The sequence below is a fragment of the Nipponia nippon genome, unplaced genomic scaffold (assembly GCF_047370975.1).
Source record: "Nipponia nippon isolate SJK-2023a ecotype South Korea unplaced genomic scaffold, ASM4737097v1 scaffold_3, whole genome shotgun sequence".
Taxonomy (NCBI): domain Eukaryota; kingdom Metazoa; phylum Chordata; class Aves; order Pelecaniformes; family Threskiornithidae; genus Nipponia; species Nipponia nippon.
In genome coordinates, this window is record NW_028262347.1 from 14120245 (window position 1) to 14139429 (window position 19185).

At 36.9% G+C, this 19185-nt stretch overlaps 1 protein-coding gene across 1 annotated transcript in view; it reads right to left on the reverse strand.

Annotated features, from left to right (window-relative positions):
* Positions 1-19185, reverse strand: part of CCDC146 (coiled-coil domain containing 146) — a 76419-nt gene that overhangs the window by 18312 nt on the left and 38922 nt on the right. Inside the window, exons 4-13 of the mRNA XM_087768006.1 lie at positions 17562-17771; positions 9846-9903; positions 9130-9306; positions 8992-8994; positions 8640-8667; positions 8058-8100; positions 6498-6725; positions 5358-5544; positions 1558-1653; positions 167-337 (exon numbers count right to left, since the gene is read on the reverse strand). Of these exons, the coding sequence (XP_087624132.1) occupies positions 167-337; positions 1558-1653; positions 5358-5544; positions 6498-6725; positions 8058-8100; positions 8640-8667; positions 8992-8994; positions 9130-9306; positions 9846-9903; positions 17562-17771 (1201 nt within the window). The remainder of the gene's footprint in view (positions 1-166; positions 338-1557; positions 1654-5357; positions 5545-6497; positions 6726-8057; positions 8101-8639; positions 8668-8991; positions 8995-9129; positions 9307-9845; positions 9904-17561; positions 17772-19185) is intronic.

The following is a 19185-nucleotide window of genomic DNA, read 5'->3' on the forward strand; positions in this document are numbered from 1 at the left end:
ATTGCCAATAAAACAACACAGTATCGTGAGCTTCCCGTGCTGTGATGGAACTTCAAAGTAAAGTGGGAAATGAAAGTCCTTAAGCCTCTCCTCACTAGTAATTTAATTTCTCCATATATCATGTATCTTTAGAAGAGTCTTCCAATTATATGAGATAACTTTTTACCTGGGCTTTCTGAACATCCCTAGATTTCTGTTCCCTCTCTTCAACTTTGAGCCAAGTCAGATGTGCAAGTCTGGATAACTCATCTCTGCATTTTTCCTGCTCTTTGAAAAGCCGGCCTTCTTCAGCAATACATTCTTCTAACATGTGGGTATCCATATCTGACATCATTTCCTAAAGAAAATTAAATTTAATTCCTTATGCATCAATGCATATGTTGGCTAACCCAAAGCCAGAAATACTTTGGGTTTATCTGCAAAGTACACATATATACAGACTACATGGATTTAAAAAAAGAAAAAAGACTTTAAAATACCAGCTAAAATACCATGCACAATCCCTATAATAACATGTCAAAATATTTTATCACCTAGAAGCACTTCTGTTCTGCAGTCTAGCATGTCTTTCAGCTATTGCCCACTAGGCAGAATCGTTCCTTATGGCCATATAATCTTTAAATAAGTTTACTATCAGGTCTTGACATGTCCATACTACACAATGGAAGACACAGCTTTCACATTAAGAGACAATATTTAGACATTTAAACCAGAGCAAAGTATCTAGATGCCTAGAGTTGTTGGAGATTCAGTCAATACAGTTAGTGAACTCTAAAGAGCTACTTGCTCAGCGTAGGCTAACCTCTTCAGAAGGAGGTGAATGAGTGGCTTCCTAGGCTCCACTGACTACATGACTAGATTGTTATGGACTATCATAGCACATTAGATACATATCCCATAGACAAATAGTGACATGGAGATACCAAACGTATATGTATTCAAACACAAGCTGAATCCCACCTGATAGTGCTAACAAATTCAAAGACAGCACAAAAAGAAAATGGATATAAGGGTAAGAAGATAAGCAGGCATGATCTTAAGAAGAAGGTATGTCTGAAATATGTTGCTTCTTTTAAAGTCATTTATATAGTGGCAAGTACTAATACTCTCATAATTGAGACATCTGCATTTCCACACTCTATATGACTGTCCTGAGTACAGACAGACATCCACAAATGACAAAACCGTGAAGATGAAAAATTCTAATGTACAAACGCTGAATTGTCCTTGTTTCAACAAGACATATGTGCCATATCCAAAGGAATTTATACCCATCTTATTTCTAGCTGTAGTGTAATTAATGATATTCAGAAAGACTTAACCTAGAAAGCAGATTTGCTGTCTGCCTTCCAATATGTGGCCACTTAACACCGAAAAATGTTTTTTAAACATGACAAACAAGTAGTCTTTAAAATTGAACAAATACTATCGCATGTTTTCTCACCAGAAAGCTGCAACTAGAAACTCCCATCATTTTTTCTTCAAACAGTCCTTTTATTCTCATGACTGAAAACCAACTCTTATAGTGAAAAAGTACGAGAAAGCAGATCTCAGCACCTGTTCAGCTAAATTTCTTTTGGTCATTTCAATTTCCTTCTGCAGTACCCGTCGTCTTTCTAGTAGCACTCCATTACTTTTAGGGATGGCTTCTGCCTACAAAAATAAACCAAGCACACTGAGTGATGCAAACAAAAGATGTGAAAAATGTAAACTGCAGATAATCTATTTGAAGCAGCTACACACATTAAGAAATTAATTTTCTGTCTTGTTACAATAGCTAGTCCAAGAGTTCTTCGTTGAGCAGAGTTCCTCAGCAACATCTCCAAGTTTCTCAAATTTTTCATTTAAGAATTTAACTATAAATACTAAACTTCACAAAGCCCAGTGTAAGTACTGAATTTATAAGGGTTATGTTTTTCAGCAACTAAACCGTCATTAAAAAGAATAATCACAAAGAGTGACTATGCAAAGATATCACCTTCGAAATTCACAGAAAATTTTCTGAGTGAAATGCTGGCCTTACTGAAGGAAAAAATAGATTTACCACTGATTTTAATAGGGTCAATATTTCACATCTGTGTAGATTTGATATCATAGTTTTTGCTTTTAGTTATTAAAGTAAGATTTTTCCTCCTTAGGGTCTAGAAAGTCCAAACTAACAACACAAACAATTATGCATTACTTTTTCTTCTACATTATGGGAAAATTTGTTTATTCAGTCAGATTTTAAAATTGTGTGTGTGAAGGAAGACACATTAGAAACTACTTTCTGATTAAAATATATCTGAACAATCCCACTACAACTACTCACGAGATATAACTCATAAGGCAAAAGGTTGCATTGGCCTCACAGTGACTAACTTCACTTAAAAATTCTTTACAGTTATAAGTAAGAAAGAAAGAAATACAGCAGGCTAACTATGCAGGCATATGTTGCCTGTCCATAATCTGTAATTCATACAGGTGGGAAAAATATGACACTGAACGACACATCTGGAAGCTATTCAAAGATAATACATGCAACCCCGTGGTATCTTTCTCAGATCTCAACCAGATGTTAGAGTTCAAAACACTATGCCTCAATATAGGTAATGAGATGTTTTGCACTTATGGTTTTTACTTTTGTGATAAAATTATAAAATTAGATGTTGTTTACTTGCATTAAGAAGAAAGGAAACAAGAGGCATAGTAAAGGTCAACCTTTGGAGTTACTCTGGTTTCAGCTGCCAACACTGAGACAGATTTGGTTTGACTTAGGTTTGATAAAAGGTCAATAAAACCTATTCTAAGCAAGTTGCTCCCACTCTTGTAGAAGGAGCAAACAGAGCTGTCCTGCGGAGCGTGTATTAGTTACCACTTCTGCTATGTAAAAGGCTGTAGTGATTGTAAGTAGGCATTTCCACATTTTCAAGATGGGATTCTAAAGATGCCATCAAGTTCTTGAGTCTAAAAGTAGAAAGCTCATATAAACATCTTTAATCCATTAAGGACTTTTGTTCACACAAGACATGACTAAACTTAGGCACTTTTGGCTGTCTCTGCGCTGGCCTGACTGAAAGAAGGCATGCATGGAGAGGAACAGCAGTTCTGCTCCGGGCTGGTGATAGCTGGAGCGGCCAGTTCTCTTTCACACAGAATGTCAGCGTTTAGCAATAGCTGACCTTTCACAACTTATTAAGAAGAAAACCACGTTTGAAGGAAGTGTTCCTGTAATTTCCCTATTCTACAAACCAGTCATTTTGCAGTTAGCACATGATTTAAAGTAAGAGAAATTTGGGGAAGCACACTGATGTACTGCTGCTTCTGCAATCACATTTTTATACTAGCACTTAATTCTTGCGATTTTTTTCACTTGGAATTACAGTGAATAAATATAAATCTGGCTTTTAAAGTTCCTTTAACTACTTTACTTAAAATATTTTAACTTTCCTAGGTGTGCTCCTAAGTCTTCCAAATTAAGATAGTCTCAAGACAGCAAAAGCCAAGCAGAATCAAGTTTGCCACTCTAGTCTTTCGTACTCCAGTACTGCATTTGAACTGCCCATGCTGCAGAGGAGCGGTGATTTCACATTTGCTCTTTTAAAAGAGCCAAGACAGGAATCAGAGAAGATACAGAGCATGGGAGGATGGGCTAAAACAACTATATTGCTATGGCCTGTTTGCATTAGGGTAGCATTCTGCAGGTTCTGGAGTAAAGTACTGCATAGAATTTCACTTCTATCTCTGCTGGCATTCCCTTTTCCCCACTCCTCATGATGATGCTACTTGCAAAACACATACAAGCCTATAGGATAACCTAGCATTAGCACTGAGGGAATCCTTTGCAGTGCAACTTAACCTTGGAGGGTCTCATTACAGGTCTCGCCCTTTCACACAGCGTAAAGGAGTTGGGTTGCGTTGGGTTTGGGTCTTACCCAAGACACTGAACTCTAACCACAGCTGTTGGTGAGTTATGGCATTTGATTTTAGCAATTTATGTTTTTGAACTATTGTGATTCTCCCATCAAGACCATTTCTTCAATAGGAACACAGGAAAAAAACACCATTTCCCAGATTCTCTTAGCTGATACTGAACAGAAAGTCAGCATGAGCTTTAAGATGAAAGTCTGGAATATGAGTCAGTCCTTTAATCAGTATTTCAGGAAATTCAGTCTAAAACTTTTTTGTGTATGTATAGAGCTCTCCTCCCTTCTCCAAATGGGCTTATATTACTAGGTAATTAATGCGCATGTGAATTCGGGAGGAATTTCAGGGGAGACAGAAAAAAAATTCTATAACTTAATAATATTAAATATTATTGAGTAATGTTTAGAGTTGTTTATATAGTAAAGCTAAGTATGTGTGGGTTTTGATATCAATAGTTATTTTTAAAAACTTCACAGTAATGTAAATAAGACTTTTTTTCTGCCCTGAATTGCTTAGAAGGACCAAGAAAAATGTCAATGACACTGTGTATCTAGGTAAGAAATACTAAGTCCTTATGCTTTTAACTTAGATAATGGGTATTCTCCTGTGAAAAAATATTCACCTGACTAAGCAAGATTAATTTTATACGATTGACTTACAATTTAGACTAAGCAAGGAGCTAGTATAGGAGAAAAGCTTAAGAAAGAGAGAATGGAAGAACCAGTGATGAGATGAAAAGAATACACAAAAGTTACAGACAAAGTAAATTGTTAAGAAATATTTGGAAGGAGAAAAGAAAGGAAATGTTTTGAATAGACAAGCAGAATGAGACTGCCCTTTAAACTCAGCATAGTAGAAGGCACAAGTAAAACAGAAAAGAGTCAATCAGTATGGAAAGAAGAATGGGTGAAACACTGCTGCAGGGAGGAAATGCAGAAGGTGAAATTTGAGTGGAAAGGAAGAGAACATAGGGAATTATGTCATGTCATTTAATACAAAACCTTATAGTGCCAGCTTCCTGTCCCCTAGAATAATGTTAAATACATTATAAATTGTTTACAGTAATGTACAAACAACCTTCATGATGTCTTTTTTCATCATCTGGGAGTCAGGCAGTACTGGGCTCTATTTGCCTGCTACAAATTTCTTTTATGCCAATGGGCAACTTGCTATCTTATTTCACTCATAAAATGACCATAATCCCACAGTACTTTAAAGGAAGACATGATGCCAGAGTGTCAATATAATCTCCCAGTTCTCCTTGATAGGATGCTCCCACCCTAAAATCCATTTTTTTTATTACAGCCAGAGCACCTAGAGATTTCTTTGTCAGTTGTAGTGTTGTTGACACTTGTCTCCCATTCCCCCTTTTAGAACCAGTCAAAAGATTTCATAGACAGATTTCTTACAAGAAAATTTCGAATCCATATGATCAATGTATTCATACAGACCTCCAATTTGAGTCTGTTATGCCGTGACTTATCTTGTTCCAAGGAATCATAAATCATATTCAGTTGTAACTCCATCTTTTTTAAATTTCTCAGTTCTCTGTCTTTCTGTGTTCTCTTGTGAATGAGAATATCATGTTGCTTTTTTTTCTCCAAGACACATTTATTTAAATTATCTTCCAGAGCTGCTCTATATAGATAGACACAGAATTTTAGAAACAGGTAACTTGACCAAGACATGTATGCAAACTGACATGATCATTTTGATGGGTTTTGAGTACTGCATCATTATGGCTGAGCAGAAAGATAAACTCAAAAACTACTGACATAAATTACCTAAAAGGTAGCATTTTTATAACTTTAATCAATGATAATATTTCTAATGACATCATTGAGGTCTCACAGCCTGTTCTTAATATATGCTAAAAATTCCAGAGAAACTATTTCTTATAAAAAGAAGAAAACACATCTTTTAGTATGAGGGAATATTTACATGTTCAATTCACTCAAACATTTCAATTTAAAGTGCCACTGTCCTTTAATACAAAATGTTAAAGGCAAAAGCATTGCTGCTGAGCATATGGCCATGATTACAACTATACATCTTCCTCTGCAAAGAAGGAATCATTTGAAGCTTGCAATCAACCTAACAGTTTATTTTACTTTACCAAGTATATATAAGCTCATAATTCAAGGGAATATTAAAGAGATGAGTAACCAGTCCCTACTGAAATTCAGGAGTACCTGGGCGCAGAAATCTATGATCCTCATTTGAAAATGAAAATACTGACATTTTTTTTTCTTGCTCAATTTACTTTCTGTGGGTTACAAGGAAAGAAATATATTTTCACTGGAGAGAGAAACCCTCTAAAAGATTTCCCTTTCAGAGCAAAATCCAGTTTCACTTTCCCAGGACTTTATCAAATGCTTATGCTTTTTGATGTTCTTCTTCAAGCCAGATTCTAGATTCCAGTAGTTTATATAAACAATTCTGAAGGCAAAAACAAGTCTGATAATTTCTAGTCCGCACTGGTTGCAGCATAAAACTTGAAAACATAAGCAATACAGAAGAAAAAAGAAATAGATCTTTGAAAACACAGAATTGTTCACACATACTATATGGCTTATGTCTACTGCTCTAACCTGTCTGATAGGACTGCTGATTCCTTCTCTCTGCTAATTTCTAGTAATTTTGTCAAAGTAATGCATTCTCGTTCTTTGCTTTCTAGCAAAATTTGTTTCCCATCCACTTCCTTCATTACATCTTCTCTTTCTTGCAAAATCTCTTGGGTCCTTTTTTCAATGGCTTTCAGGGTACCATTCAACTCTTCTATTTGCTCATCAAGGGCCTCTTTCTTCTTCTCTGCATCGCTGTGGATGTATTTTAACAAAACAGTAGGGGTTCACATTTCCATGCACATATTTAAATGGCAAAATGTAAGTTTTGATGGACACACAAAATCCTTTCAACACCACAACTATCTACATTATATGTTTGAAAGCAGCCTACATACAGTGAAAATCTTCAAATGCCAATACAGTTCAACAATAAAATTGAAGATGGCCATGGGACTAACGGGGCTTAGCACCATGACAATATTAAAAAGACTTCTAGTAAACTGATTTCTGTCAAAATTACTAGGTACATGGGTGTGACACTTCTAAATATTATTGCCAAGGCTGGAAACTCTAGGTAGTTCATTCTGTGATGCAACACAAGTAGAAAGACTCATTTACATGCTTCATTAATAACAAACTACGCAACGCACTAGATTTTTAAAATTGCTTCTGTGCAATACTATAGGAAAAACTTCTTACATTTATGATAGCAGAGTTGCATTAAGCAGAGTAGTGGGGAAAATGTAGAAGACAAGCATTATACAAGTTTTAAAACTGAGAAATTTAACGTAGTCAAACAATTTCTCTATTACAAACAGGGACTGCAAGCAGGAGGCACAGAAACTTCAGTGTAACCCTGTGCCTGAATAGGGTACAAAACCCATGGTTCATCTGGAAGGCACTTGGATCTGTGAGTGACCTGGCTGAAACTGCACAGTGCTAATTAGATTTTACACATAAAGACAGCAACACATCATGCTTCAGGGGAGAAAAAACCCGACTATGCATAACGGAGAAAGAAAAGGCTGGCTACTGGCTTACATTTTCCCAGTTGGAATATTAGAGACCATAATTCACATCAGGAACTTCCAGCAACACACCTCTGACTAAAAAACTGGTACAGAAGTACCAAGGGAGAATGATGATTTAGCTCAGGCCAGACTGTTAGCTGTGAAAGCTGCTAGTTTCACTGAAGCCAATACAGATAAGTTAATATACAGTCACTGAGGACTAGAAACTGTAAAAAAGCCTAATCACTACATTACACAGCAACACTATTTTCCATTAAAAACCTACTAAGTTGTTCTGATATATAGTAACACAGCAAGCACAGTAAGACAGTTAAGCAATTTTTGACCAAGCTTTGTTCTAAATTTTTCTTTGTTGTACTTAAATTTCCAATGTTTCACTGCATATACTGTATTTTTCAGTACAGTGCATGGATTTTAAGTGGATTATAGATGTTTTTTTAAATGCTGATGCTAATTTTAATCAACAACTATACTGTTGCAGCTGTCTCTGCAACAAATGGATGAAAATAAGTTATACATTTATATATTAAAGAATTATTTATTAAAAGCATACATTTTTTTCCAACTCATCTTCTCAGTTTCTTTTCCAAGTTGTGCTGGAACACCAGGATCTTAACTAGCTCATCCTAGTGATAAAACAGAAAGGTTAGATTAATAGCCTCAAAATCTGGTGAGATTTCATAGAAGTAATACTCGCCTAAAACTGCTGTGAAAATGGGCAAGAAACATATTTTCAAATTACTTGAGCTTGTCCCAGGGAATTGTAGCTGCTACTTTTGAAACTAAACATTGATATTTACCATTTCATTATGTCTGCAAGATAAAAACTATGCTTAAATATTATTAATACATCTGATTGTTATCTATACCATGGAAAGGAAAGCGGGAAAGACCTGGGTATGTTTTTTAATTGTCAGTATAAATCTGTATTAACTTGGATCTGAGCATATGTTAGATCAGCCTACAATAACACAACATAGCAAACATGTCATTATAGAAACCATTTTTTAATCAAAACCATGACTCTTATTATTTCCTAAAGGAGTAATAATGGATATGGCACAGCAACATGTTCACACCTATTGAAAAATGATATAATATATAACATAATGCCATCTAATGAATTTGGAATGACAAACGACACCCAGAAGATTCACCATTTCCTTGGACAAAGCATTTACCCATATAGAATCATAGACCCGTTTAGGTTGGAAAAGACCCTTAAGATCATCGAGTCCAACCATTAACCTAGCACTGCCAAGTCCACCACTAAACCATGTCCTCAAGCACCACATCTACTTTAAATACCTCCAGGGCTGGAGACTCAACCACTTCCCTGGGCAGCCTGTTCCAGTGCCTGACCACCCTTTTGGTGAAGAAGTTTTTCCTAATATCCAGCCTAAACCTCCCCTGGCGCAGCTTGAGGCCATTTCCTCTCTTCCTATCCCTTGTTGCATGGGAGAAGAGATCAACCCCCACCTGGCTACAGCCTCCTTTCAGGTAGTTGTAGAGAGCAATAAGGTCTCCCCTCAGCCTCCTCTTTTCCAGATTAAACCACCCCAGTATACGCATACATGCAAACACACGCACACAGATATACATACACACAATTAATTTTGTGTTACTTTTAAATTAGCCTGCTTCTCCATAAGTTTTTCTACTTCCTTCTTATCTATTAACTCCAGCTTTTGCTTGGATGAAACATCTTCCTTTATTGCATTAATTTCTGCTTTCCTTTGGATTACTTCTTTGCAGAGCTCATCACAGTTTTCTTTCAACTGCTTAATTTTCTTATCTGTTTCCTTTAAAAATTAAGTAAAAGATCAGATTAATTTTATTTTCCCTTTTACATGTTGCAAGCTTGTGATATTAAAGCATCATTAACACTGATTGATGGTAACATTTTTACAACAAGGTATGAAATATAATTTTTTACCAGCTGTGTGTTTCTTCTATCAATAACCAGCAGAATTTTATTTCCAACAGAACCACATATATTCATCAGGATTTATGACTGCAAATGTATTTTCCATACTCACATTCTAAAACCGAAAACCTGCAGGTATCTTTACATGCAGTACCCATTCGCAGTAAAAAATTTTCTTGAGTAAACTCAAGCAAATCCATATCTTTTCTGAATCAGTTATTCATTGCTCGCCCTACAGTTATCAAACCTGAATGATGTAATATAAAAAAAATAAAACCTACCTCTTGATTTTTCTACGTATTCCAGATTTTAAATAAACTCTAGAGCTACACACTGTGAAAGCATTTTCATTGATGTTTTTATATGTTAGCTGACAGAACACAAAACATGGTTTTTCTCATGTTTTGTACTTACCCTTTGTTTTGGAATTCTTTCATATTCATTTTCCAGAAGCCTTTTTTCTTCTTGCAAACTACACAAAAATCAAAACAGAGCTAAAAATATTAGTAATATAATAAATATCAGTATAATATAGTAAATGGTAAAAAAGTATGGAAGCCTAACTTGTGTTAGACTGCAATGTATGGCAAATTATCATCAGGGACAATTGAAAGGTGTCCAGATTTAAAGGAAGGTTGCTGACTGGTAACTGGAAGTCCTGAAAGACAGGTTGTACATATGCAGGTTTTTTCTAAAGTGCACACATCTAACCTTTTGAACCTGATTCTTCTTAGTCTTACCACCTCCTGCAGGGATGCAGCCACCCTTGTTTTTATACTAGCAGAATATAACAGGTCAGACTGCATCCTACACCCACAGTTCCTCCCAACCTCAGAAAACAAAATTTTAACACGGAACTGAGGCAAAAGGAAAGAGGAGGTGGGTTATAAATACCCACAGAGACATCACACATCAAAGAAAGTGCAGTTGCTAGTGAGAAACTTTCTTCTTCCTTTGAGTGATTGCTCATGCACATATTCACACTGTAAACAACTCTAAGTGAAGCTCCTCAAATCTGAACAGGTTCCTGTGGAAAAAAATCCTGAAAAGTGACAGGCAATGTAGACTAAGCCAATGGGGTGCAGTAGAAAACTAAATTGAACAGCCATGGTGATTTTAACCTATATCCAAAACTATGTTGTAATTTAATTTCAGGCAACAATAGAGAGAAATGCCGAAGGAGGGAAGGAGGAAAGGAAAAAATAGGAAAGCTCTTAGATCTTCTGGGTGTATTTTTAGTAATGTTGCCCTGAGAAAGATGAAGGAGTGACTACAAAAGTGAAGCTGAACTAACGACTTCGTTAGATTTACAGTAGGGAGCTTCTTGATGGCAGGTAGGTAAACAGTGCCAAATATAAAATTAGCCCTAGTGAAGAAATACGTCAATACATCCCCAGTGCATGCACGGAACAATTCTGCACCTATAGGAGGTAAATGGGCTCCAGCAGTCTGCATGCCATCACAACCAAACTGAACTTAATTAAGTCCTTCTGCTATTGATTGGGAACAAGGAGGCAGGTTCTTGCAATGTAATTAGTATCTACAATGACATTTCTGAGTCTCAGGCTATAAAGGAGCAAAGATTGCAGCTGGGGAATAGGTGGAACAGCCAAATTCTCTGTCTCAGATATAGCAAAAAATCAACTTCAGCACTTAAAGTTGTGTTTGTAACTCCAGCTGAGGATGTGCTGGTCAGGCTACCTTGAGACTCAGAGCAGTCTGTTAGAATCAATAACTCGTTAAATAAGGGCAGCATTAACAGAAGGGGACAGGCTTTCATGAAATAGCTGTATCACTTAGAGCTATAAACTATGGCAAGGGAGTCCTGGGGCACCCCCACGACCCAAAGCAGCTATTACAGTTGTCTCTGAATGTGGTGGATACAGAAGATAGGCAGCTGATCGGTATTGCTTTTTTCCTTTGAAACCTTTCAGTGGCAGCCTAGCACTTTGCACGGTGGTGGTGGTTCAGGTTGCAGAAGGTGGTGGTCATGGGGAGAGAGATCAGTTTCCTAGCTGCCAGCCTCACGGAGTATTTTGCAGGTGTACAGTACAAGTACATCCGAGTAGAAGGAAACACCATAAGGTGATTTCTTCTTTGCTGCAATGGGGCTCAGGAACTACTCCTTTTATGTTCCACTGTTTAAAGTCAATGAAGGAGAGCACAGGAATCAACCTGCATTGAAAACTGAGCTACTTCAATTCTGCGATGGCAGCTTTGGTCTGCTCCTGTGTACTGTGCCCATAAGCTATAACTGAGTATTGTGTTGGAGTGACATGTAGGCCAAACAAAATATTTTCACTTACCAACAGGTTGTCTAAACGTATACATAAGTTAATAAGGACAATTCATATCCCCAACACATTTTGGCAGGATTCCTAGTTGGAATCCTTGGGACTGGCATAATCACTCTAATTATAATGAATGTCCACTCTGCACAAATACCTGTAACTGTCTGACTGCCACAAAAAAGAGGTTAAATAAGTCCTGTGCAAACATTAGAGAGGTACTGCATTGCTCGTCGTCAGTCCGTGCTGTGCCCTCTTTAATATCATGCCAGACGATCCAAAGAGCAATCCCCCAAATCAGGAGGGAGACCAAAGTTGACACTGTTTTTGTTTTGTCACATTCCTTACTCATGAGGACAGACTCCTGTGGAGCCCTTCCAGTTTCACAACAGGGACTTGTAAAACGATTTGAACACCTCATTTTCTGTGACATAAACAAAGGCAACACTGAACAGCAAGCACCAAGTTAAGTTACCTTAAGGGCTGGCAGACCAACTACTTCCACACAAAAAACAGTGAAGGTGTCAAAAGAAAAAGGGGGTAAAAGAAGTTAAATCTCTCCCTTTTGAGCAATGAGTTTGGTCCAGCTGCCCGTATCTGAAAGTTAGACAGGTACTCCTATGCTAACATCCCCAGGTTTCCTTACTGTCAAGGATAAAACCAGGATCTGCCAAAGGGCAGGTCAGCTGACATCCCAGGTACCTATTTTGGGAAGAGCTAAATTACCGGTTGAAGATAACATATTTCTCTCCATTGACTGTAAAGCGAGACCAGGATGATTAACACAGATTAAGAGATCAAACCAGATTCTTCAAAGATTTTAAGTTCAGTCTCTGATTTAATAGCTATATGGACACAGAAGCTTAATGTACGGTAAGCAGAGAAAATCTGATCTTTCCATTTAGCATTTGAATCTTGTCATCTGTGATATATGGACATCAGCCTCATGACTGCCTATTAATTACTTAGACATCAATCACAACAACAAACAAAATAGCTGCAACTGGCATTAGGCACTTATAATTCCCATTGTTTTACAGACCTTCTTTGATGAGTGTATTTTTCAGCATCATGTGTTTTTTTATTATTATTATTATACCTATAATGACATACATAACGAAAAGAAGATGGAACTCTTAAAGTTTAAACATAAATGTTTCTCACATTGCTTGGCTTATTTACATGAAGCTTAATAGCAGTACTGTACATGAAAAGCTATCATGGATGCAGATGTAATGAGTTAAAAAAAAGCACTTGGAAAATTGGACCATTAATGAAAATACATTCCAGACTTTTCCCTGAGAGATGTCTACAGCTGCAAACTGACACAGAAATACAAAATTAAGTCAGAGAGATTAAGAAATGTAGTGGTAGTTGTCAACAGAGGTCCATTTCAGTTCCTCAGCTCACAAAATAGCCAGAACATTGTTATCATTACTAATCCCATCATGCAAGAAAGAGAACTCCTTCAGCTACTCTGACACATAGCTGGGATTGCTGAGGAATCCATAGAAGGCGTCCAGCACCTCACAACTAAAATCTAGTGATCACAAGTAGAACATATCACAGCTGACAATCTGCCACATGAGATTCCTGTAAGGCTTTTCACTGTGCTTAGTTTGTATGTACCGGAGAATGCAGTCACAAGACCAGCTGATAACAACTTGGACTGCAACTCCATTTATTTTGCTTATGACTTGTAATTCTTTACTAGAAAAACTATGGGCAAAAGCTTAACTTTTCACTTTTTAATTATCGAGTGACTAATCCTGAAATAATTACAAGCATTGAAATAATTTTCCATATTTGTAATGCTTCTACAAGGACAAACTCAGTTTTGCAATCCTGACTTACATGCAATAGCATGCAGTACTTCAGTGACTAGCCATTCTGCTACCTGCACAAATGACTGAGGGCTGCGGATTGGACCTAGGTTTTAAAAGAATATTGTTTTCAAGAATCAGGCACCTTGAACCTCCCAAACTCCTGCTATAGAGAATTTAATTTCAAATTAATTGCTTACTTTTAAATATATAGTTTAGATGATAAATTAATTTAGATTATAAATTTATTATTTCTCAATAATAAACTATTGTTGATACTATTGCCTGATAAAGAAAAGCAGCTCTTCTTCATTTTCTCTCACAAACCAGGACTCTAAGCCTTACATGGACATTCAAATGACAAGTTTCCTCAAGCTACAACAAATTCTTGCTGATCACATCGATCCTTTCCTTGTTCTTGTGCTAATCTGATTTTTTGGTCTATACTCTTATTTACTGAGGCACGTTCAGTCCCAATTATATGAAGAAACTTCACAGCTCTGAATGCAATTGTACCAGAACTGAATTGGGATCACTGTTTTTCCTCTTACTTTATTACATTTGCCTAATAGTTTTTGAGAGGAAGAATAATCCTGGAGTCAGCTCTGACTTTGGGGCAGTGACCCAAACGTTATAACCTCGGTAAAATCCTTCCAACTGTTGCTCCCCTCCTGTGCTGAACACACGGGCAGACACACTAGCAACGAACCCAGTACAACCGTACAACAGAACAGAAATACAAACCAGAAGAGGAGGGACACACGGACAGTGGGGGTACACCACACCCATGCAATCCCCTCAGGGTGACTTTCCTGACAGCTAAGGTGCATCAGAGCTGCTTCTGAATACCTTATGTACCTATTCAAGCTATGAAAAAAGTAACGAAATTTCTGAAAACCAGCTGATACTACAGTGATGAAAGCAATTTAAATTTGCTCTTGGAATGTTGAATACTCCTTGGAAAACTAAAGAATTAAAACAGAAGATGAAATATCACCTTCAGCTGTTGAAAAAGTATCTGATCTGGAAAAAAAAAACTGTTTACAGAGGCAAGCAAATAGGAAATGAAATATGGAAAAGAACAGAGAATACTAAGGGACCTTGAAACAAAAAATAACTTTGCTAATGTTATGGTGCATCTATATGACTCTTCAAGAGAAGTTGTTTACTGTTAGATTTGAATCTGAGTGCCAAAAGTGGTGCTAAGTGCCCTTAGCCGCCAGAGAAAGTGAACTGAGGGAGGAAGTGAAGGCAGCAGAGACCAGAGATGCTTCAGGGAAAGAAAGGCTTGCAGAAACAGGGAAGCAGAAGAGGCTCTCGCACTTCCAGCTCAGCAGTATTTCTGAGTAGACAAGATCCCAGACTTCTAAGGAAAGGATAAAGCAACAGACACGAGACACAGATATTCCCTTCATAAGCTTTTCCCCTCCATGTTCCTGCCTGCTATACATAAGAAGGTAAATAAGCAATAGGTTTGTTTTCAGACTAAACAGCCATTAGTCATAATTCCCAAACAGAAGTTTACTTGTAAGTGCCAAGCAGAGCTTGGACTGTATTAACACAATTGGACAACAAGGGAAACTGTGCTCCAGAGAGATCAAGGGCCAAGAGAGGTTGGACCATGAGTTTCTATCCCGAGAAATGAAGGAAACCAAGCAAACAGCAAACTTACAACATCTTTGATGCAGCTTCCCCTCTATCTCTGACACCACCCCATGCACACAGATATTTCAGAAGACATCGCTTTATTATTTGCATAAAACCATCAAGTATATAGATCTTCATTTTACATTAGTGTTACTATTAGATCACCTGCTACTCACAACTCTATTCTGGACATTTGTTTTCACTGCGTTCCACAGGCACCAATCCCATCCCTTCTTTACAGACACATATTCACAGCCGTTACCTGTTTTTCTTCATAGCTCATTGCTCATTTCCCCACTACATTCACTCATCCGTTCCCCACGTAGATATGTATTCTGCCATCCCTGTTCATTCCACACTACTCCAACATTAAAATCCCTCTCATTTCTGGAAAGCAGTATCTTCTCTCCAAATAAACAGGTCCACACGTAACCAAGGCACATCCTCCTCACTCCACACCCACAACACACATAAGACCCAATGCTACCACCAGGCATGAAACAGATTTCAAACAAGAAGCAACTAAATAATCTGTAGCTCTTCAGTTTAGAAAGTTGGCAAATTTGGGGGGAATATGAAAGAGATCTATCAAACCATCCTGCAGCAGTGAAAATGAAGAGAGGATCGGATGTTCACTGTCTCATCCAATCCAAGAACTACAGGGCATGAAATGAAGCTGGTAGGAGTCACGTTCAAAACAAAAGCAGGTGGCAGTTCTTGTATAGTTAATCTGTGGAACTCATTGCCCAGGGTGTTGCAATGCCAGAAGTTTGTATAGCTGAGAAGGAGACAGGAGAAGTTCAAGGAAGAGGGGTCAGCTGAGGATTCCTAAATACAGAGGACTGTGTTTGGCTCGTGAAATCCCTGCATCACTAATGGGCTGAGGGCTGCACTTTTGGTCACCGTTAGATACTGCGCCATATGGACCTCTGGTCAGACTGTACAGCTGGTTTTGATCTCATGCAATACGTAAGGCCAAACAGGGGAAGTTTCTTATTAAAGTGAAAGAACACTTTTCACAGTATGGCTGACCCAAACAGTGTATTTTTAATCTGCAAGATAGGATATTCAATTCATTTACAAGAATTAATGCAGTAAATGTGCAAGAGTAATCGAAACAATACCTGAACTGTGTTTTGTGTAGGACAGAAATCTCCTTTTGACTAGAGGTAGAAAATAGAGTATGAGTAAATATCCTCTAAACATATAAACCCCCATGATTTTTTGGAAAAGTGATGCAAAATCAGTGAAAAATGTTCATAAGATATGAGAACAAATGGGTAAAAAGCATGATATTTTGAAGAGCTCATTTCTGGACTGCTGGGAAATTGCAATAAATTCTGTATTTAATAATTACTTCAGGAAACTTCATGTTGCTTAGTTATCTCATAGCAAATAATTTTTTCCAGATGCTTTCCATGTTTCTTTATTTCTCCCACTCCCAATTTGCTTCTTTCTCAAGTTTCTTTCTCTCTTAGAGCAAACATTTGGCTCTAAAAAAGAAATCAAGAAAGAACTGCCAGAAAAATCTCCTCTATGCAGTTTGTACTGTGCCCCTGCTCTCCTTGCAGAAAAACAGTTTTAACTGCTGAGGTGCTGACATTTATTTGCATTTATATACACCAACTACACTACAGCTGGATTGAAGATGGCTAAAAATAGCAAGCACCCCACAAAATGAAAATATTACTTCATTTCCATAGGTACATATTTTTAAAAATGCAATAGTAATGTTTTTTTAGTAATTTTACTATAAAACTTCAAGTACAACACACTCATATATGCAGATAATTAAAATATATACAGTATCAAGCTTATTCTGGACTTTTTTCCTTTTATAGAAATGGCAAGTATTCACTTCTTTCACAGCAAATTTCTCATTTTTCTGACATGAGAATATACAAATACTTCTCCTCCTTTAAATACCTGAATAGAAAAATTTGAATAAACTGTGCCTCTGATGTTAACAATAGCATTGGGTCTATTTATGACATTGTTTCCATAAAATTCCAGTCACCAGGTCTCTGAGACACTTGAATAATTTGTATCAAAGGTGTCCTAGACTAGAATTGTTCCTGTTAATTTTGCCTACCTAAACATGAATCATGCAATGTAGTACATTTTAAACAGCATTTCAGAGGACACTGTAGCATGCTGTAAAATTAAAATAATCTACAAACCTCACACCAGGACAATTTTATTCATCACTGAAATGTTGCTGTTACTAGGGAAAGTTTGTGGCAATTTGTTTAACAACAGCCATCAAGAAATGTGTCCATGTAAGATGGAGAGAAGATTGAATTATATTCTATGCTCTTATCTTTCTAGATAAGCTATGGTAAAATTAGCAGCGTTTGACCACTATCACCTACCATTCCATCTTGAACTGAATTTCATACTCTCTTTCTTTAATAGCATTGTATTCATTTTGGCAACTAAGAAGTTGTTGCCTTATTCGGGAAACTTCACTGGAGGATTCTTCAGGGAACTGTTCTGCTTTTTCCAGTTCATGTTGCTGTTGTTCCAGTTCTACACTAAGACGTTTGGCTTCCTGCAACAGCTGGATCTCAGTTTCCTGTAAACTACATTAAATAGAAAAATTTAGAACTAGGCAATGAGAAGCATAAGCTTTGTATTTATAGTTCTTTACCTACCTATGATATTTAATTCAAGGTTTTCAAGATGAGATGGGATTAAGTCCTGAATAATCTAGTCTGACCTCCTAGTTGACCCTGCCTTGAACAGGAGGTTGAACCAGAGACCTCCTGAGTTCTTTTCAAACCAGAATTATCCTATGGTGCCATGAGAGCAGTGGAATCTGATGTTTTTTCGGCATACTTGGAGTTGGAGTGGGATTCATCTCATCTAATTTTAACCAGATGGAAGATGGTTAGTTAGTCTGATATATTTGTCTAGCACCTCCTAGAACCAGTGAAGAGACAGGGAATCCGTTTTATCCTAAGAAGAGCTGAAGGCTAGACCTGAATCAGCATGGGGACCGTTAACAGGGGAGCACTCACCAGGACAAGGCCCAGTCTGGGCTACATGACACCTTTAAGTTCTTGGTAAATACCAGGACACCTACCCAGTGCTGAACTGCATGTTGCTATTGCTGTAGTGTTATCCGGATGTGAAGCAACTCGTTTAATGATACACAAGCTGCAAGTTATCTGATCTGACTTGTATCACTGAAGTCTAGCTTCACAGAAACAACAAATTGTAATAGTCTGTCAATGTTAGGAGACTGGTATTCATAATACACTTAGGAACTTACATGTGTTGATAGCTGAATAACAGATCTTAAAGGCTGTTAGTAAAATACATTGATTATTATGGAAAAGTCTTAAAGGGAATTACAGTATGAAAATTCATATACAATGCCCAACATATAAACCTGTTCTTTATGCTATAGAAACCATTGTGTATGCCTTCTCAATATTACTACATTATAACTTTTGTATAATGGTATACTAAAATTCGTCACAAATGATGTGGAAGAATAAAGAACTCTATCACTTGCTTTTTATTAATTAAAAATATAATGCAATTTAATATTTTTTTAAAGGAATTGAGAATCTCCCATATTGAGAAACTATACATAAATTTTATGTATAGTTGATGACATTTATGGCTTAGGAACAAGAACAAAATTATGTAACACACTGAATAATAGAGTTGAGATAGTAACTATAAAAACACAAAATATACAACTGACTATACTGCATAAACATAGCTGAAATAATATAGCAGAAAAAGTTCTGGGTTTTGTTAACATTTCTACTTAGATAACCACTTCCTTTTTTAAACCAGAAAATAACAAAACCACAGACTTCAACAGGAAACAAGAGTGTGCCTTTATCACGAACAAATAACTTCATGTGTGATGTATTTACATAGTAACTTTTTAAGGTAAAAATAAATTGAATTATTGACACAAGATCCTATACAATATTTATATCTTCTTTAAGTCCAACACAATGTATGCTGTTTTAGGAG